This window comes from Xyrauchen texanus, chromosome 24, assembly GCF_025860055.1.
Source record: "Xyrauchen texanus isolate HMW12.3.18 chromosome 24, RBS_HiC_50CHRs, whole genome shotgun sequence".
Taxonomy (NCBI): domain Eukaryota; kingdom Metazoa; phylum Chordata; class Actinopteri; order Cypriniformes; family Catostomidae; genus Xyrauchen; species Xyrauchen texanus.
In genome coordinates, this window is record NC_068299.1 from 4,229,118 (window position 1) to 4,250,051 (window position 20,934).

Genomic DNA, 20,934 nt, shown 5'->3' on the forward strand with positions numbered 1-20,934 from the left:
GTGCAATTTAACTGCATTCGACGCAACGCAAATGTAATATAGCTGTGATAGATAGCTGTGCAATATGTATAAACCTCACTCTCCTGACCACAAGAGGTGCGCTAGCGACTGCCGCTAGAAGCTGTGGCCTTTAGCCTCATTGTTAGCCCACCCGCCTCCCATGCCGGAGACACCGGTTCGAGTCTCAGGAGTGTCACAATGGTGCCGTGACCCGGGTGGGAGTGAGGTTTTGGGGGGTGAGTGTAACGGTAGCCAGCTGATAGATAGCTGTGCAATGTGAATAAACCTCACTCTCCTGACCTCAAGAGGTGTACTAGCGACTGATGCTAGATTCTGTAGCCTTTAGCCTCATTGTTAGCACACCCACCTCCCATGCAGGAGACACCGAGTACATTAACTTCTAACATCTGGTCAAAAGTTCTGTTTCAATTTTAAGGAAAGCTATTTGATTTAGATGTTTTTTTTCCCCTTGTTTATTAGGTGCTACTAGTTACAAATCAAAAAGGGAAATGGAAAACGCACACAGCGGTCACACAGGGGTCTCAGGAGGTTAAAGAACAAAATTAAGACTTTGCAGTCTTCAAATAATGTTCTTACAGTTTTATGGTGTTTCAAGTGCTAGCCTCCACCCTCATCAGTTTGCCATGATTTCACTCTAATGGATGGAATATTTTTAGTAATACATGCTGTATTCTAGCGAATGTGAAATCAGTCACTGTTTAGTTTGGTGGATTTATTTGCACAATATTCGTTTTTGCCACTTCTTAAAAATACCTAATCTGCTCTTTCATGTCTATTTATAGCTTAGAAGGATGATAGAGTAGTTCTACCCTGAGGAATTTTTTTGCATTCAACATGCAACTTTGCAATCCGTTCTTGTTACTTGCTTATTAAGTCATTAAATATAGCTTCACCTGCAGAGCTTTCAAACTTGTTGCAGTTCGGCATAAATAATCCATGGAAACCTGAGGGCAACATTGAAAGAACATTGTGTGCCAAAAGCATCGTTGCAGATGTTTGAACATGCTGAAAGTAGGCTTGCTGTTCTACTTGCCACAGGTGCAGCCAGCGGTAGACTCGTCTTTATTGTGTTCACTGTTGTGCAATCGATTACGGTAATTAGGCTGGTACTGAAGGGAAGGGGAAAACAACAATGTAAATCTGTCATTCGTTCACCTGCAGACTTGCATGCCATAACCTGAATCCCAACTCAAACCAAACCGGCTCACAAATGCCTTTTATTAGCATGGTGGTGGCACTCTGCCAGATCCAGCAAGTATGCACTGAATTCCCTTGTCTTTATTACAGTATATGGATTTTTCTTTTTCAATGGGCACTTTTGGCCTTGTGGACTTTGAACGGCCTCTGATAATGTCCACAGTCTTTAGGGGCCAATCACAGAAGGTAGGCACATTGTATCTGTTAGTATTCTTATTATTCTTCCTCTCTTCATGTCTAAGGCAGCTCATCGAACCATATGTAGAGGAAAGGTCCTCAAACCCTCTAGCGCCACCAACTGTTCAAAGTTGCACGTATTATTGCGTTTATGCTCTTAACTTTAGAACCGTAAATTTTTCCTCTGATGCCTTGGCTTATGCTGAGTGGTTCATACCAGAGATCTTCTATACTGAGAGAGCAAACTCCACATTTTTACCATAGGTTCAATCTCGTGACCTTTATATATCAAAAGAAAAATAAGTTGAAATCTGTACGTTTTAATAACACTGAACCCCTAGGACTATTTAGTGCCCAAAATTGAAGACTAAACACCCATATGGTCCTTGGTTGCATGGAATGCTCTGGGACTGATGTGAATAACTTGTGTATGAAAACAAACCCATGAGTCGCCTCTCCACACCTCCTCAGAAAACGAAAAGCATGAAAAAGCAGCAAAGCACTGCGTATAAATCTTTCAAATCTCCTATTTTTCCACCTCACCTGTCTCTCTCTCTCCTCTTTCTCTATCCACTCCTCCTCCAAGAACACAATATCTTGTTTTAATCCAGATTAAGTGGTCTCTGGCGCTCTTTCTGAAGTTCTGATGAGCCCTTCTGGATTAGTTGTTTCGGGGTATTTTGCTTGACTCAAACTTGGACACAAAGGAAAATGGAAAAATTGAGAAATGTCTGAAACAATCTGATAACCTGTTAACTATTTCTAGAGGGTGAAACACTGAGACGCTTATTTTTTATGAGAATATTAGTAGCTTTCAATGTACAAATACAAGAAAAGTATCAAATAGTACTGTGGTACTCCTAGTAATACTTGCCTTAACAAAATAAATATTGTTATTGTGATGTAAGTTAATGACAGAATTTTTCACATCATTAATTTGATGTTATATTTATGGTGTTTTTGTGTCCTCTTTTAAGCTTGTCAGCCATTAGTCATCATTCTCTTTACTGTGTGTTTTACTGAAGGTAAAGCAACAGTGTTTTGCACTAGCCTTTGTTCACACTGGTGAGCCGAAGCCAGATGCTGTCACAATACAATCCACAATCTTTGTCAACACACATCTGAAGAGTCTGAAGAGGTTCATCATAAACTGTTTCTTCAGCGTCCCCCTTCTTGTACTCCTCTCCACATTCTCTAGTTTCTCAGTGAGACTTCTCAAAACCTTTATGCATCCAAGAGATAAAAGACGAAGAGAAAGGAGACTCGAGTGGAGCCACATTAAGACATCATAAAAGACCAAGAGAGGCAGATAGAATGTGATAAGAATAACGTGAAAACGCCGTACTACAGTTATTTATTTTCTGAAGAGACTGTAAATGGTTCTTGCCTGTGTAAAACTTCTTGCCTTGATTGTAGGGTGTTGTGGGTTGTTGCCAGGTTGTTGCTATGTGGTGCTAAGGTTTTCCGAATGGTTCTTTGCTTGTTTCTATGTGGTTGCCAGGGTGTTACCATGTTGTTGGTAAGGTGTTCTGAGTGGTTCTTATCTTGTTTCTGTGTGCTTTCCAGTGTTGCTAAGTTTTCCTTAAAGTGCTCTGAGTGGTTCTTAGCACATGTATGTGGTTCTAGGGTGTTGTGGGTAGTTTCCAGGGTGTTGCTAAGTGGTTTTTAAAGTGTTCTGAGTGGTTAATAGCATACTTTGTGTCTATGTGGTTGCTGGGGTGTTGTTTATGATTGCCAGGGTGTTGCTATGTGATTGCCAAGGTGTTCTGAGTGGTTCTTGGCTAGTTGCTATATGGTTGCCAGGGTTTTCTATGTGGTTGCTAAGGTGTTCTGAGTAGTTCTTTGCTTGTTTCTGTGTGGTTGCCAGGGTGTTGTTGGTGTTGCTAAGTAGTTGTTAAGGTGTTCTGAGTGGTTCTTAGCATAATGTGTGTCTGTGTGGTGGTTGGGCTGCTGTCGATGGTTGCCAGAGTGTGATTGCCAAGGTGTTCTGAGTGGTTCTTAGCTAGTTGCTATGTGGTTGTCAGGTTGTTTCTATGTGGTTGTTAAGGTGTTCTGAGTGGTTCTTAGCATATGTCTTTGTGGTTGTAGGGGTGTTATGGGTGGTTGACATGTTGTTGCTATGTGCATTGCTTAGGTGTTCTGAGTGGTTGCTAGGGTGTTGCAGGAAGTTGCCAGAGTGTTGGTGCATTGCTATGTGGTTGCTAAGGTTTGTGGTTTTTGTGGTTTCTAGGATGTTGTGGTTGAATACCAGGGTGTTGCTATGTGGTTGCTATTGCTAAGGTGTTCTGGGTCTTTCTTAGCATGTGTATTTGTGGTTACTATGGTGTTGTGTGTGGTTGCCAGGGCATTACTATGTGGTTGCTAGTGTGTTCTGTGTGGTTTTATGGTGTTGTGAGTGGTGACCAAGATGTTGCTATGTGGTTACTAAGGGGTTCTGAGTGTTCTTAGTGTGTTTCTATGTTGTATCTAGGGTGTTATGGATGGTTGTCATGGCATTGCTATGTGTTTTTGTTTTTAGCCTGTTTCTATTGGGTGTTCTGGGTAGTTGCTAGGTGGTTACTAGTCAAAAGAGTCCACCCCAAAGTCTCTATGATATTCTACTCCCTACATATGTCTCGGGTCCCTCCTTCAGCATAAGTTTATGTGATTGTTTATGCCCATTTTATCATCCATCAGGTTAAAAAATTGTAAATCTGGTTTCATTGTAAATGTGCACCTCTCCTTAACATACAACACAATTTGAGGTATAATTTTTGTATAAAAAACAATGGGGGTATAAAAAATACAAAGGTATTTTTAGCCATTATGAATTCATTTGTCAGTGATAGCAAACAATGTTTTTGTCACTGACAAACCAATAAATGCTGTGACTGACTTTGTGTTGAAATAGTTAAATGTTTGTAAATACTGTCTCCGTTGACTAATTATCTTTAGAGTTACTGTTAATGACACACAGGGAGTGTTTTGGGTTTGTGTAAGATCCCATTAGTTACAGTTTTATTGCTAAAGTTTAACCATGTTTCGTGTTTGTCCATACAGAAAGGATTCATAGATTTGCTCAGTCAGCACAAATGCTTAACTTGTGATCATCACATACAGCTCAAAATGACATTTATTACAACCATTACCAGTGATAGCTGCGTGTTTGTTCCTTAATAAGATTTATGTTTGTGTTTCTATTTGTTACGATGGAAACTAGTGGTCTGAAATAATTTTGAGAATATTTGTGGAGATGAATGGCAATATTTTGCTGAAGCTAGGACAGCAATATTGCAATAAACCTTGTTGAGATGTCATAGCACTCATATGGTGAGAAATCATTGGGAAAATACCATCTGAGAAAGTCAGAAATACTTCATTTGTCACCACCACCTCATTTATTTTTTTTACCATGATTCTAAACACAGTGATTCATTTGCAGGCTGTATGATTAATGTAATAGATCATCCAAAAAAAATACAATTCTGCAAACATTTAAACGTTTTTGTACTGTTCAACAAATGATATTGCTTCAACCATTCTCAGCACATATTTCCAACACTTTTAAAGAGTGAAGTTTTACATTTGTTCGCAGGTGTTAAAACAATGTCCTTTCCTGCTATGAGACAGCACAACCCATTGATGTGTATGCATTTGATCTTTAACTGTGACTGATACACAACAAACACTGTGTTTAGAAATCAACACTGTTCATTCCTACATTCCAGGAAAGAGCTGTAATATTTTGTATTTGCAAAAAAAAAACATTTATGTTCATTTTTGGTTTTTAGACTATTTATATATACAGTATACAGTGGTGGCCAAAAATATCGGCACCCTTGGTAAATATGAAAAAAATCTACATAATTTATCCTTTTGTTCTTTCATTAAAGAAATCACAAATATCTAACAATGGAAAACAATTGAAACGGGAAATATCTCATTATTAAATATTTAAGATTTAATATAAAAGGACTTTAAAATGTAATTATAAAGGTTTTTTCACCAAATGCATTGGCCCTAATTATTGGCACCCTATTCAATACTTTTGCAACCTCACTTTGCCAAGATAACAGCTCTGAGTCTGTATTTATATATATATATATGTGTAATTTAATTGTTTATAATTTATGACTACATACAGGGTGGCCCAAAAAAGAAAAATGGGGCCACTGTGTTTGATTGCTCATATCTTAAAAATGCATAAAGGCATTTACATGATTTTTGTCATACTTCTGACCTTTTGTAAACAACAAAATTACATCGCAGTGACATCATTTTGTTGCCTATAAAAGTCGTAGAAGTACGCCAAAATGTGTGCTAATGCCTTTATCCATTTTTAAGATATGAACAATCAAACATAGTCTCCCCATTTTTTTTTTGGGCCACCCTGTAGTTCAATAAATATAGTTGTGATGCATTAATGGAATAATATCAAAAGTCACTTAAAGACACTAAATTACATTTCTAATTTAATAATTTGTAATTCAATGCATTATTTAATTTGCAATATAAAATGATAAAAGTAATTAATTTATTTGGTAAAATATTAAATAGGTTTCAATACAATTTAAATTTGATTGTACCACTTAATCGTCATCAACATGTATCAGATCAACATATAGGATATATACAATTCTGTTGCAATAAGTTTGTTTTAACATAGTGATTAAAAAAACAACAAAGTTCTGTGAAATCTGACCATATCTCTTGTGTTATATCTCGTTTTCCAGGGTTCAGAACTCTAGTAACAAGCATGCAAGTTATTCCAAGCACTCCGGAGAGCACCAACCAAGACATTTGAGGAATCACACACACACACACACACACACACACACACACACACACACACACACACACACACACACACACACACACACACACACACACACACTAGGGTCTGTCTAAGCAGGGCTGGATGAGAGTGATTTAAAGAAGGCGGAATGATGGGCAACTGTTAATGCACCGAGGTGACAGGAGAGGGGAGAGGTCAAGAGCCTTCAGTTCAAATAAATTACCAACCACTGACATTTATCACCCATTTAAGACAAAGACTTAATTAAGAAGACTTATTATTATGCTATTCCCACCATGTCTCCAAAGCCACTCACTTTATACTTTATGTGAACTGTAGCACGTTTTGTTACTGTTATTACAGGTGTAACTTTCATAAATTAAAATCACTTGGTATGATGACATCTTCAACATTTTCAGATTAAATTGTCAGTTTAAGGACGAGAAGTTTCTTATCTGCAAAGAACCATCAAAGGGCTGGAAAGAACCACTGACGAGCCATTATTTTTTAAGGTAGAGTATATACAGTAACTGAAGAGGAAATGTTTAGCTTTTGAAGTTTGAGAATGAATCTGGATAGATTCAAAGTGGATTTTCCTTCAATCCAACACGGCGTCCTCTCATCCTACACCCCCTTAAACCAAACACAGTCAACTTATATAGTTCATATTAAGGCCTTTGGCGATTATGCACACACACACACACACACACACACACACACACGCACAAACATCGTTTCACATTTGTTTCATATTCCAGTCAGGATGTGAGTCATCTACTTCTGATCTTTTAATTATAACATGACAAAAATACATTTCAAGAAAGAAAATCCCTCAGGACTTTTAGGAAGTCTGGGGCCTAGAATGTGCTGAAATTATGACAATTTACCTCTAAAACAGATAAAGCTGCTATCAAGGTATTGTAGTAGTCTGATCTTATTGTAACCGTCACTTGAGGCAGAGGTATACCAAAAGGAGCCAACAACAACAACAAGAATGAACAAATAATTTGACATTTGTACAGCTGTTTTTGTTTATTTGATATTAATAGTACAATATGTGTGAATTGTTTCTTGAGGGAAAAAAGTACAAATATTATGATTTATGTTGCATTAAAAAAGTGATTTATTTTCATGCATTTGTGTTATTTCATATCAAATCAACCCAGAAACTTCAGAGACTGAAATGATGATGAAAGCCAAAATGTTATATGCCATGAATAACTATTTACTGAGTAATCCATTATTTTGTAGAGGGGGTCAAAATGACAATTTTCATCCGTTATTTTGGAGCAAGTTTACTGGTAAGAAAAAATAACCATAGAAAGATGGAAGCGTCTTTATTTTATTTTAACTTGAAATAGGTAGGTCTTTTACTAAGATAAGCTGACTTTAGCACCCATTGTTTCATTATATCCCAATGGTGTGTCTAAAGGGTTTTCAAAGAAAACTGTATCTTGGTTCTCAAACTATCTTAGTGACAGAACTCAGTGCATTAAGCATGATGGTGTTCAATCTGGTATTTTACCAATCCTAAAAGGGGTTCCACAAGGCTCTGTATTAGGCCCTCTTTTATTTACTATTTATATAAATAATCTTAATCGGCATGTGTCTGATGCAAACTTTCATTTTTATGCAGATGACACAGTTATTTATTGCTGTGCACCCTCTCTTAAACAAGCCATTGCACATTTACAGAATGCCTTCAATGTGGTTCAAAACACTTTGCTACAGTTGAAACTTGTGCTCAATGCAGACAAAACAAAATGTATGCTTTTCACAGGACATCGGAAAAGACAACTGAATGTTCCCTCAGTGATTACTCTTGATGGACGTGAAATACAGACTGTTACAACTTATAAATATCTTGGTATTGTTATTGATGATTGCCTATCATTTAAGCCTCATGTTCACTGTCTAGTGAGAAAGTTGAGGCTAAAATGGGTTTTTACTTTCAAAATAAGCTGTGCTTTTCTTTTAAAGTTAAAAAAACGGTTAGTGGCATCCACTTTTTTATCTGTGCTGGATTATGGTGATATATATGCATTCATCTGCTCAATGCCTTCACATGATTGATGCAGTCTATCATGCATCGCTGAGATTTATTACTAATTGTAAAGCTCGCACACACCACTGTGAGCTGTATTCTCGTGTAGGGTGGTCTGCTCTGGCCACACGGAGGCTTTGTCATTGGTATACATTTATATATAAGGCTATTCTTGGTGTGCTCCCATCCTATTTATGTTCACTTCTTATGAAAAAAAGAGCTGGTCATTACTCTCTCCGTTCTCAGGCTGTTGTCTTGTTTTCTGTTCCACATGTCAGTACTGTGTTGGGTAAAAAGGCCTTTGTTTATTCTGCTCCCTTTACATGGAATTTGCTGCAGAACAACTTAAAACTTAGTAAATTGATTCCTTTGAGTGTTTTTAAGTTGAGAATGAGATGCTTTGAGTTGGACTCCCTCACATGTCAATGTTTTTATTGAGATTACATTGTAACTGCATAATTGGCTTTCATTTGTGTGTCTTTGTACGTATGTAATGATGGGATGTAATTTTGCTGCCTATTTTGGCCAGGTCTCCCTTGCAAAAGAGATTTTTAATCTCAATGGGTTTTTTTCCTGGTTAAATAAAGGATAAATAAAAACACACACACACACACACACACACACACGCAAACAAAACAGAACACAATAATGGAGACCCATATCTGGGTTTTAACCATACAGGGCTTTAAAAAATTAGGGTGCCAAAAGTAAAGTTTGTTATGATCCAGAATCTAAAAGGATATTAAGATATCTTTAACTGTACTGGAGTTATAGGCACTCACACCCCACACACACACACACACACACACACATTTTTGGACTCCCTCCACTGGAATACAACAAAGAGTGCTAAAGTCAACTGATTTATTAATAGACAAAACTCTGTGTACAAATGAAATAATGATGTTGCCACCTTTCTATGGTTAGTTTTCTGACCTGTAAATTTGCTCCAAAATCTCTGCAGGCAAAAATTGACTTCTACATAATAATGGATTACACAGTAAATATTGATTCAATTCTTTGGCTTTCATCATTTGTCTTTCCTTCACCGGCAAAGAAAATATATCGAAAACAACATTTTGAGCCTGGGACTGCTAGATGAGTTGACAAAATATTGCATTGTATTGCTGTTATGTTTGAATGAGTTATGTCTCCAGAGTGAGGAAACGTGCAGGTAGGATCACTCTGGCCCCTACAAACCCTGCACACTCCCTTTTTGGACTGTTGTCCTCTGGCCAGCTCTACAGAGCACTGAGCGCCAGGACATCCAGGCTCAAGAACAGTTTTTACCCTCAGGCCAATTAAACTGCCTTCAGGACTCCCATAGAGCAATAATGTATAAATATGTAATGCACATATGCAAATTCACTCATATTTAATTCAGTAACTGTACACACCCCTACCTTGCACATATATTTCCACTTGCACATGTACATACAAACAAGTAGGACATACAACACAGAATGGCGTATGTCTATTTATACTCTTACCTTGTTTTATATTCTGTGTCTCACTGTAATGTTCTGTGTGCAATTGTTTCTCATATCATCCAAAAAAATTCCTTGTGCAGTGAGAACACTTGGTGACCAAAGAAATCCATCGTTGTGCTCTAATTTATGATGAGAATGATATTGTTATCTGGGACCTTCTCGGTAGTTAACTCTTGGAGAACCTTTTCTTTGCCAACCAACTGCTTATTTGTTGTGGCAATAAGGAAACACAATTTAACGCTTGATTGACTGTTAACTTTTTAACCGTCACCACAACCATAAATGGCATCAGAAAAATTGCACCAACACAGGGACATTTACAACCACTTTCTGCCCAGAGAATGTCAGTCTAAAAGAGAGGAACACCACAACGTCTTTAACTGGGTTTAGGCTATTTTATAAAAGTTTCTTAAAAATACTATAAGAAGACCAAAAATCATAAAATAAATCACAGAATTTTCCACTTTCCACTTACAAATATGCGGCTGGTGAACCGAGGCTATTTTAAATTTGTATTTGCTCCATGTATCACTATTACTATTGTTCATACTTTGGGTGTTTCGTGGATTTTAAGTGGATTATTGCACTAAACTAATCCTAAACATGTTAATACATGGCAAAACACACCTACACAGACATAATCCTACAATTAAGTCATTCTCTGTCATTTAAGCGCACAAATATTTGGCACACCTAAAACCAAATTGCACCAGCACTGCTTAGAGTGTTTTCTTAATTACTTTAATGAGTATTTATTCTTGGGAAATTTCCAGGGAGATGATACATGACAATGTTTTTCTATGAATTCTTGCCCTCACGGTGACGTGGGGAGTGAAGATTTTTCCTCTGTGTGAATGTTTCCAAGTGTAGAAAAACTCAGCATTTTGTTGGGACTGTTTTGAAACCAAAAGCTGACCAAACAATCGTCTGGTGTAAATCATAACTTGTTGTCAATAGACAGAAGCGGCTGCAGCAGCACATTGCGGGGCTGGTCATTTGACTACCTTTGGCAGCCCTGTGGAGATAAAATAACACCGTGGTGTTGATAGCCTCACTGAAATAACTGCATAATTGCATTAGCATAACAGGAGGACAGAGCTGTAATGAGCATTAAGATCACTTTTTGTATGCCGTTAGGTCCCTGTTAAGTCCATCAGCTCAACTGATCATTTTACTGACCTAAACGACTCTTAAAAGCATTGGCAAGACATGTTTGTGAGATATTACAATTATACAAAACTCACATCAATCTGGGTGGCGGAGGACAAGTCTCAGTTGCCTCTGCTTCTGAGACTGTCAGTCTGGATATCTTATCACGTGGCTCACTGTGCATGACACCGTGGAGACTCACAGAACGGGAGGCTCATGCTCTTCTCTGTGATCCACGCACAACTCACCATGAGCCCTATTGAGAGCGAGAACCCTTAATCGTGACCACAAGGATGTTACCCCATGTGACTCTACACTCCCTAGAAACCGGGCCAATTAGGTTGTTTAGGACACCAGGCTGGAATCACTCAGCACACATTGGATTTGAACTTGCGACTCCAGGAATGGTAGTCAGCGTCAGTACTGTCTGAGCTACCCAGGCCACCCACATTAATCTGTCTGTTAAAACTTGTGCTGTAAAGTTGTTGTCTTGATTACAGAGTTTATGGCGTTATGCAACGATGTTGTAAAATTGGATATAACTTTACAGAGAAAGGTTAGACTGCGATGTTATGAAACTAAAATCATGTTAACACGCATATTGTTTGTCTTGTGGATATACTTTTGAGTATTCACTCCCATTGTATGTGCCTCACTATAAGCCCCCCCCCCCCCAAAGGAGGGATGAGACAATTGTCATTTTTTATTTTTTGTGGTAGTCAACATGATGACACAAATGCTGTCAGTTGAGTTTACCTTGGATTGAATCTGCAATATTCCTCAAACTTTTAAGTTTACACAATTAGAAACAGCTGTGGTGGCTCTGGCCTCACATACTAGATCACCATTTTATAGAAGTGAAAATGTAGAAGGTGAACCGTGATAAACTCTTTGAAAGTCCACTGGAAATAGCATAGCTTACCATATGGACACCTTTACAATATACTTTAAAAAATCAGATACATTTGTAATCTTCACTCAAATGAGCAGTAGGGGCAATAAAAAAGTAACAGGGAATTTGTAAAGCTGTTTTCATTTATCTGAAATCTTGGACAAATATGCAACCACCTAGCAGCCACCCAGAACAACCTAGCAACTGCGTAGTGTAACTGGACCTGGTCGCCCCGCTCCGAACGGGACTCGAACCGGCATCTCCGGCTTGGGAGGTGGGTGCACTAACAAGGGGGCTAAAGGGTACAGCCGCTAGCGTCAGTCGCTAATGCACCTCTTGAGGTCAGGAGAGTGAGGTTTACACACTGCACAGCTATCTACCAGCTGGCTCCCATTACACTCACCCCCTAAACCTCACTCCCATTCGGGTCACGGCACCATTGTAACCGGTCCTGGTCACCCCGCTCCGAACGAGACTCGAACCGGCGTGGTAGGCGGGTGCGCTAACAAGCAGACTAAAGGCTACAGCTTCTAGTGTCAGTCGCTAGTGCACCTCTTGAGGTCAGGAGAGTGAGGTTTACACACTGCACAGCTATCTACCAGCTGGCTCCTGTTACAATAGCAACATGCTAACAACCACTCAGAATGGCTCAGCATCCACGTCCTGGCAACCACCCAAAACACCCTAACAATTGCCAAGTAACGTACTAAAAAACATTCAGAGCATTTTAGTAACTGCATAGCAACACCCTAGCAACCACCTACAACAACCTAGCATCATAGCCGCAAGTTTTGCACAGGCAAGTCTCTTAACCAATGTCCCTTCCAATGCAAGCAGGGACTATTTAGCAGAGATGGGACACTTGTATTTAAATGAATGGGAGAAATTGGAACACCTAACCAAGGAGCTCTAGCGTCCAACATTCAACGGATGTAGAAAGGAAGTCCTGCCTTACAGTTAAAAGAGCCAATATCTTTTAGGTACAGACATCGCCTGTCAATCAACTTGCTAACATGCATTAGCTGTGTTTTAACGTAATATGAGGTAAAGAAGCGCAATTTATGATTCCAGTATTATCAAACTTTATGGCTGATTTGAAATATGTTCTTTGAACGTAATCTAGACCACATTTCGGTGTGTCCCCCATTCAAGTAGATAGGAGCTGCACTGGCATGACTGGAAATAGTCTTCCAGGAGCATTCCAAAGATGGCCGATAGTGGACCGACTTGCTAGATTGACTTTGACGCAAGTCAGTCCACTTGGTGTCCAAGGGAAAAAACACTATTTTCAGGCTGGTTCAGCTAACACGCATACATGTTCTCGAATTGACTGATCTTTATCTAAAAGGTGATTGGCTCTTTTTACTGAAAGGCAGGACTTCCTTTTCTACGTATGCCATATTGTGTGTTTAAATTTTTTGTTTTAATACAATTCAAGTGTTCCTTCTTAGGCTAAATAGTCTCTGGTACAACTGACAATTGGGGAAAAAAGCATATCAGGATGCATTTCATGTTGGTTGAGAGAACAAACAGAGTGTGCAGAGAAAAGAAAACCTAAAGTTAGTTTTGATTTGTTTAAAATGTCATTGTTTTTATTTTAAAATGTGGAAAATAGTAATAACCTGCTTAGTGTGTGTCCAAACTTTTGACTGGATGTGTAGATGAACATTGTCAATGTATAATTTATGAGGTATGTTCCGCTTTTGGTTAGATCCAAAAAACATCTTTAGCTTGGTATGTTTCAACTGCTTTAAGTTGTAAGAAGACCAAACTGTTTCTCAGAGGAAGGTGAAAAACAGTGGTGGGTTGACGGAGATGTGACCCAGCTCGTTCTATTCTGTCTCTTTTCAACTCAAGCTGGCTGCTTTTGTGTTTGCTAAACGTGGCCTGTAAGACAGCCATAAAAACAACGTAAATCTGGCTCGGACAGGCGATGGGGAAATGTGTGAAAGAGTGCATAGTCCATCTATTATTTCACACCCTGAAACCTGTGACCTATCCCCTCTTTCCCGCTTCCATCTCATTCCAATCCAAACTGTCACCTTTTATGGGAGCCTGTGATGGCTTCACTGTGTATAAGTGAGTGAGAGAATCATGGGTAAATTGGAAAGAAAGGGGGAGAGTAAGAGAGAAAAGCCACAATCGAAGGCCTCATGCACAGAGGAACCTCTCGCTTTCTTCAACAGCCTTATTAGCTGGCTTGTTCAGAGAGAATGGGAATGTTTCTTTTATGTGGAAAGTGAAAAAAAGAAAAAAACAGGACTCGGCTCGGGCAGCCTGCTTTAGAGTGGGGAGGAAAATAAGAGGCCAAAGCATATTAGCCACAGTTCCCTCCTCCGCAACGCTCTTTGGCTGCTTTAGTTTTCTCCTCCAGTTATTTGAAAAGGGCCTGTCCAATGGAGAAGACAGTTTGGAAGGGGAGTGTGGAACACGGCTGGGGGCTCGCTCTGTCTCTGACATTTAGGGGTCATTGATTAGGGAGCCTCCCCTGTGAGAGCACTCGAAGAGAGAGGGCTTCATGGGGGAGCAGCACATGGGAGTCTATAAGGCATTGGAAGCATTGCTAGGAACAAGATGGTCTCCATGTGCAACAGTATTGATGATATGCAGAATACATTGTTTCCCCACGCGCCATTCCGCTTTGCGCACGGTCAAAAATCAAAAAGTAATATTTTCCGGGTTCAATAAATGTTAAGCTCAATCAACAGCATTTGTGGCATAATGCTGATTAGCACAAACATGTATTTGGACTCATCCCTACTTTTCTTAAAAAAAAACTAAAATCGAGGTTACAGCGAGGCACTTACATTGGAAGTGAATGGTAAGTTTTGAACATTTTTGAACGTTAAAATACTCACTTTTTCAAAAGCATAGAAGACATAAACAATATGCTTGTAAACATGATTTTAGTGTGATAACATCACTTATTAACCATTTCTTTGTAAAGTTATAGCCAATTTTTTCGCTGTCCTTTTCTGCATATCGCGGCGCCGTTTTGTGGTCCGCTCTACATAACGCGACGGCTCATTTTAGCTTATCGCGCCATTCAGCACGTTTCGTGGCCGACCCCCGATGGCTATTCCAGCCCAGATTGGCCACAAAGTGCATTGGCCCACCGGGAAAATGCCCGGTATGCCATATTACCAGACCAGCCCTGAGCACAGTCCACGCAGATTGTCCATGTGAAGCCTGGTTTTTAGACATGTGGAAAATCCACGTCTTTGCGCATCGTCTGCAGTGTTAATATTCAAATTTTTATTTTATTTGAGTCATATTTTTTTGTCTTTTGATGAAAATGTCCTTGAAATTCAATCAATGTTTCATCACGTCAAATTCATTAATTTAAGTACATTTTTACCACTAATGGTAAAATGGCATGAAATTTGCATTTAATATAATTTTAGTTGACGATAATGGCCAAAATGACAAAGACGTCTTAAACTGTAACAGAAGAAAACTGTAACCAAACATATAACCCTATAACTACTTACATAACTGTAACCCACTTATCACAAAGCATTTGTAATGCGCACACGTAGAACGGGCTCACTGTCAAAAGAGTATACTTTGAATGGCTGAGCGCTCGACCATGCACGAGATAGGATAGCAGGCAAATACTCTTTTAGCACAGTCAACGGCATGCACATGTGACCACAACGAGCAAAGAAGCGGACTGTCCTCATGTTTTGAAAAACTTGGATGCTTGCGGCAATGCAGAAAACCGATCCTTTGGCCTGTATAGTCTCCAGAGGTAAAATATTAAAGAAATAGTTCACCCAAAAATAAAAATTATATCATTATTTACATACTCATTGAGTTCATATTGTGGTTCATAGGAGTGGTGATGGTGTAGTGGTCTAAAGCACATAACTTGTAATCTGGTAATCAGAAGGTCGCTGGTTCGATCCCCACAGCCACCACCATTGTGTCCTTGAGCAAAGCACTTAACTCCAGGTTGCTCCGGGGGGATTGTCCCTGTAGTGAGGGCACTGTAAGTCACTTTGGATAAAAGCTCTAAAATCCCATTTGCACAAAATGAAAATGTTTTAAATACATTCATTTAATTATGAATTAATAACGTAGATTATATTGAAAATACTGGGTTCAAAATCTAATATAAACCTGTAAAAAAACAACAGCATAAAATTAGAGAGAGAAAGTAATCTAATAAACATTACAATGCAGAATGAATAAGAAATAGATTCTGCACTATTTCTAGGTTATAAGCAAATTTATGACAGTGTTAATTGTCCTTGCTTCCACTGAAGCACATAAGATGCTATTTGGAACATTACCAAATCATGCTGGATAACATGGATATCAGGTTATGCCAGTTCGTGTGCATACTTCAAATAAAGCGAAAGAGGGACATGATTCATGATTTTGTTTTCAATTCAACTTTTCACTCAAATTGGTATGCTGTTAATTTGCAATAGTAAAATCCTATTTAATAAGTAAATGCAAAATAGAAGCAATTTCACAAGTAGTCTCAGACCTTTGGAGCCTACTGTACAGGATGTTTTTAAGCAGTTTAAAGGGCCTAGTGTGAGGGGCGTTGGGGACCAAACCCCGAATGGATCTGCCGCTGGGTGTCGCTGTTGCAGTGACAGCTGATACGGCACACCGGCTGTATTCTGCAACAGTCGAGCGCTTCGGCAGCGCGTATCTATGCAGGCGAGGAGGAGGGAGACCCCCAGTTCCGGACAAACTTTGTAGTATTGCGCAGAACTGCAGTTCGGAACGGGCTGCGTCTGCTCGGAGAGGAGCTCGCGCACTGAGATCTGTGATTGGCGGAAAAACGGAGAGTCCTAAAAACTATATGCCGGTAAACGTCTCGGGTTTCAGGGGGAGTGACATTTCTTTGGAGGGTTGGAGAAAGAGAAAAAAAGAAATCTCCATAAACCCGACAAAGCGTTTGAGAACGGAGCCACTATCCTCAGAGACTGCGCGTCACGTCAGTGGATATGTGTATTTTCGCGAGGATGGTTTTCACACTGTTGCATCGCGTGTCGGCTTAGAAGAAGGGTGCATTGATTTTGCGCGAGACGTTTGGTGAAGTAATAACACAACTTGGTTTCTGACGGTGGAAAAAAGTTTATGGGACGCACTTTTTTTTCCATTTGAAGGATTTACACAAACACTCACGGATACTATCTAGTTGCCCGCATGCGATCCTTCCTTCGGTGCACTGTGATTTTGCCCTGTTGGATTTGGGAATAGTGGATAGTTTTGGTTGCATTCCTCTCTGGATTCGGCCCATGCATAAGTCCCGTTTATATGCGGATCCTGAGCTTCGCTATTCTGCTCCTCTTCTTGTAAGTCTAATTTATTATTATTTATTTATTTTTTACATTTATTTTAAGGAGAGGTACAACAAGTGAATAGACTGTTTGCATTTCTTTAATTCAAATGATTTTGTTTTGTTTTACAGTACACAATTTATTGTGACTTTATCCATTTAAACTTATGGAAAATGCGAATTCAACATAATACAGGCATATTCAGAAGTGATATGGATTCCACAAAAAGTCTTTTTTATGTGATCAACAATTCAGTAAATGGTAATTATCAGAAATTTTGTGAAAATGTTGTTTATGCAACAGACATGTAATAAAACACGTATTTTGCCCTTTTATTGAGATAAAATGCCCCACATAGCCCCTCTCATTGATAAAGCCTACGTTGAAGGTACCTTCATTAACCTAATATGAAACTGAGATACATTTACTATATAGGCAAAATGTCACTAAGAAAATGGCTTGGGAGAGATGCATGCCAATGGTGATATAAAATCATAAGAATGAATGTTTATATATTCTGTTGGCTGATGTTTTGGATGTTTTGTGAGAGTTTTGTAGTTGCAAAATTCTTAAATTCACACAAAATCATTTTCTTATGGTTGTAGTTCCTCCCCTTAAAAACTTCCTAAACATAATGCAGATTTTCAACAGAATGAATATCTGAATATTGTTTTTAAATCAAATTACAAAATGCAACCAATAAAGAATTATTGTTTTTCAAGGCGCAGTCTTGCATAGATATTTTTCCTCTTCTTTTTTTATTGTCTTTTAATCTCCTATTATTATGGCAATTAAAGATTCATGTCCTGAAACCTGTGGTTACAATAAGATGTCAGGACAATGAAATAGACTGAATTGCATACATGCAATTTGCTTTTAAATTTTAACTTTGCAATAAGAAATTAGTGTAATCTGAATTTCCTACGTTTACACGGCAGGCAAAGCTCTATGTTAAATTAAGAGTAAATGTATTGACTATCAGTAATTAACTCTAATAAAAATGTGCATCATGAAGTTAATCTAATGTTAAAGCATATAAATTCTTTAAGTAATCATGTAATACAGTCATGATAAACTCATTAGGGGGTGCAGCTCGACAAACATTAGAATGATAACATTAGGTTCAGATGTAATCAAAGGGCACAGTACAGCTCATTCCCAGGGACCAGTGTTTTCTTTGCACTGGCCGTAAACCCATTAGCGCTTTCAGTGTGAAGTCTTTGTGAACTGATATGAATGCGATGGCGATTAGCGCCTTTAGATTGCATTTTCAGAATTACCATCACCCCGTTTGATAAATGCATGATCACAGAAGGGACTAATAAAGCAACCGTTCGCGCGCCATATCTCAAGAGAGCGCGCGTATCTACAGGGGACCTTCATGACGTTACCTGAACTAGACATCACTTCAGGAGCAACTGGCTCATTCTCATTCCCGCTTTTTTTGTTTTGAGTATTTGAATCTTGATTTTGATTTGAAGTCACATTCTTGGTTTGTGGTTATATTATGTTCCATTGGAATAAAAATTAAAAGCCAAATTATTTTCAATGATAGATAGATAGATAGATAGATAGATAGATAGATAGATAGATAGATAGATAGATAGATAGATAGATAATTAGATTAGATTGATTAATGGATGGATGATAGATAGTCAGCCAGATTATATAGATAGATAGATAGATAGATAGATAGATAGATAGATAGATAGATAGATAGATAGATAGATAGATAGATAGATAGATAGATAGATAATTAATTAGATTGATTAATGGATGGATGATAGATAGTCAGCCAGATTATATAGATAGATAGATAGATAGATAGATAGATAGATAGATAGATAGGTAGATAGGTAGATAGATAGACAGATTACATAGATAGATAGTCAGACAGATTAAATAGATAGATAGACAGATTACATAGATAGATAATTAATTAGATTGATTGATTAATGGATGGATGATAGATAGTCAGACAGATTATATAGATAGATAGATAGATAGATAGATAGATAGATAGATAGATAGATAGATAGATAGATAGATAGATAGATAGATAGATAGATTATATAGATAGATAGGTAGATAGATAGACAGATTACATAGATAGATAGATTAAATAGATAGATAGATAGACAGATTATATAGATAGATAGATAGATAGATAGATAGACAGACTATATAGATAGATAGATAGATAGATAGATAGATAGATAGATAGATAGATAGATAGATAGATAGATAGATAGATAGATAGATAGACAGACTATATAGATAGATAGATAGATAGATAGATAGATAGATAGATAGATAGATAGATAGATAGATAGATAGACAGACTATATAGATAGATAGATAGATAGATAGATAGATAGATAGATAGATAGATAGACAGACAGACAGACAGATTATATAGATAGATAGATAGTCAGACAGATTAGATAGATAGATAGATAGATAGATAGATAGATAGGACTAAAATAGAATAAAATGCTTTTAACAGATCATACATTTGTATGGATAAGACTAAGCAAAAGTGGCAAATAAGCATTCGTGCACAGACTGATGGGGGTGTTTTGTCAGGTTTAGTGTGGAGGTCTTAGACGGTAGGTAGGACTAAAACAATAAGAGCTTTGGTATGTTTGTGGCAAGGCTCGTTTAACAGCATTTTAACACATGGACCTTGAGTTTCTATCTCAGACTCTCTCTCTTACATGCATGTTTGTTTAAGTACATTATGAGGACTGCAAAATTAATTTAATTGTTTTTATACTGAGCTAATGGTATTTGCTGTCCTCCAACCCTACATTTTTTATAATGTAGTTTCATTCATGTTTATTAAGCTGTATGAATTACAGGGACACTTGGGATGTCCTTATAATCAGGTGATGTTGGGTTTCTGTACATTATGTGGTAAGTTTGGTCGTAATGCAGGTTTACTTGCAGGAATGACTAAAATCAACAAATCTTAATTATACCTGCTGGATATTTACGGTTTCCAGACCATGTATTGAGAGAAGTGTTGTTGATCATTGGTTGACTCTTCATTGTCATGAAGTTTCTGATTTTATGAGATTCTGCATGTTAATTAATTTTGATGTATGACATTGGCGTATTGTTTGATTAACTGTTCTAATTGTTCTGTCTTTTTCTCATCTTATCTTCTCCTTTTCAACATGGAAAACATCTAACCTGGCTGCTGTCTACGCTGTCCTCTACCTGTGGGATTTACAACCTTTCGACCACTCTCCTCAGCCCAGGTGATTGGAGGGAATTCCAGTGAGTGACAGAGCATCCAGTCTGAAGTTCATGGTTGGGTGGAACTCCTCAGATGGGATCTGTGTCCAGGGGGAGGTCGAGGAGGGGGGGATGGGGTGGTACGCCCGCTGCTGATGGGATGTCCGCTTTGGTTTGGCTTCTGGGTGTGCTTCTGCTTTTGACCCTGACTTCAGTGTCCGTGGCACGGCCGTCGTTAAGGATTGCTGGGAAAGTGGAGACTAAGCTTGAACCAGAAGGTAAGATCCTGCAAGGGCTGGCAAGCCCCAACATTTTGAATATCAGCTTTTCTGCTCCAAGATCTGGTTGATTTCTGACCCTGCTGTTAGGAAATCTTAATGCTTCATTGTTGACAAGAAAACAGATGCATTATCACGGCTTGATCGCAATAACAACAACTCGATTCTCCTACACAGCTGCACCTATGTGTGCAAATATTTCGTTTTTGTTGGGGGAAGCCTCTGGAACATAAGGAATTTGGGTGAAAAGGCACTTAAGCAGAATTTCTTGTGGTAAAGGATTCCTCGTTGGCTTCATCCATCATTAGTTATAGATTTATTTATGAGATGTAACTTTCTGTTCAACCAATTCAAGACTGTCAGGAAAGTTGT

At 38.3% G+C, this 20,934-nt stretch overlaps 1 protein-coding gene and 1 long non-coding RNA gene across 6 annotated transcripts in view; one reads left to right on the plus strand and one right to left on the minus strand.

Moving 5' to 3' along the window:
• LOC127617426 (uncharacterized) overlaps positions 1-1,985 on the minus strand; it is an 18,227-nt gene extending 16,242 nt beyond the window's left edge. The window contains exon 1 of the long non-coding RNA XR_007967352.1: positions 1,939-1,985. This is a non-coding gene — a long non-coding RNA (uncharacterized LOC127617426). The remainder of the gene's footprint in view (positions 1-1,938) is intronic.
• Positions 1,986-16,472: 14,487 nt separating this feature from the next.
• fgfr2 (fibroblast growth factor receptor 2) overlaps positions 16,473-20,934 on the plus strand; it is a 62,661-nt gene continuing 58,199 nt past the window's right edge. For all 5 annotated transcript variants that reach the window (XM_052089657.1, XM_052089658.1, XM_052089653.1 and 2 more), the window contains exons 1-2: positions 16,473-17,059; positions 20,303-20,562. In XM_052089657.1, coding sequence (XP_051945617.1) covers positions 20,379-20,562 — 184 coding nt within the window. In that variant the 5' untranslated portion in view covers positions 16,473-17,059; positions 20,303-20,378. The remainder of the gene's footprint in view (positions 17,060-20,302; positions 20,563-20,934) is intronic.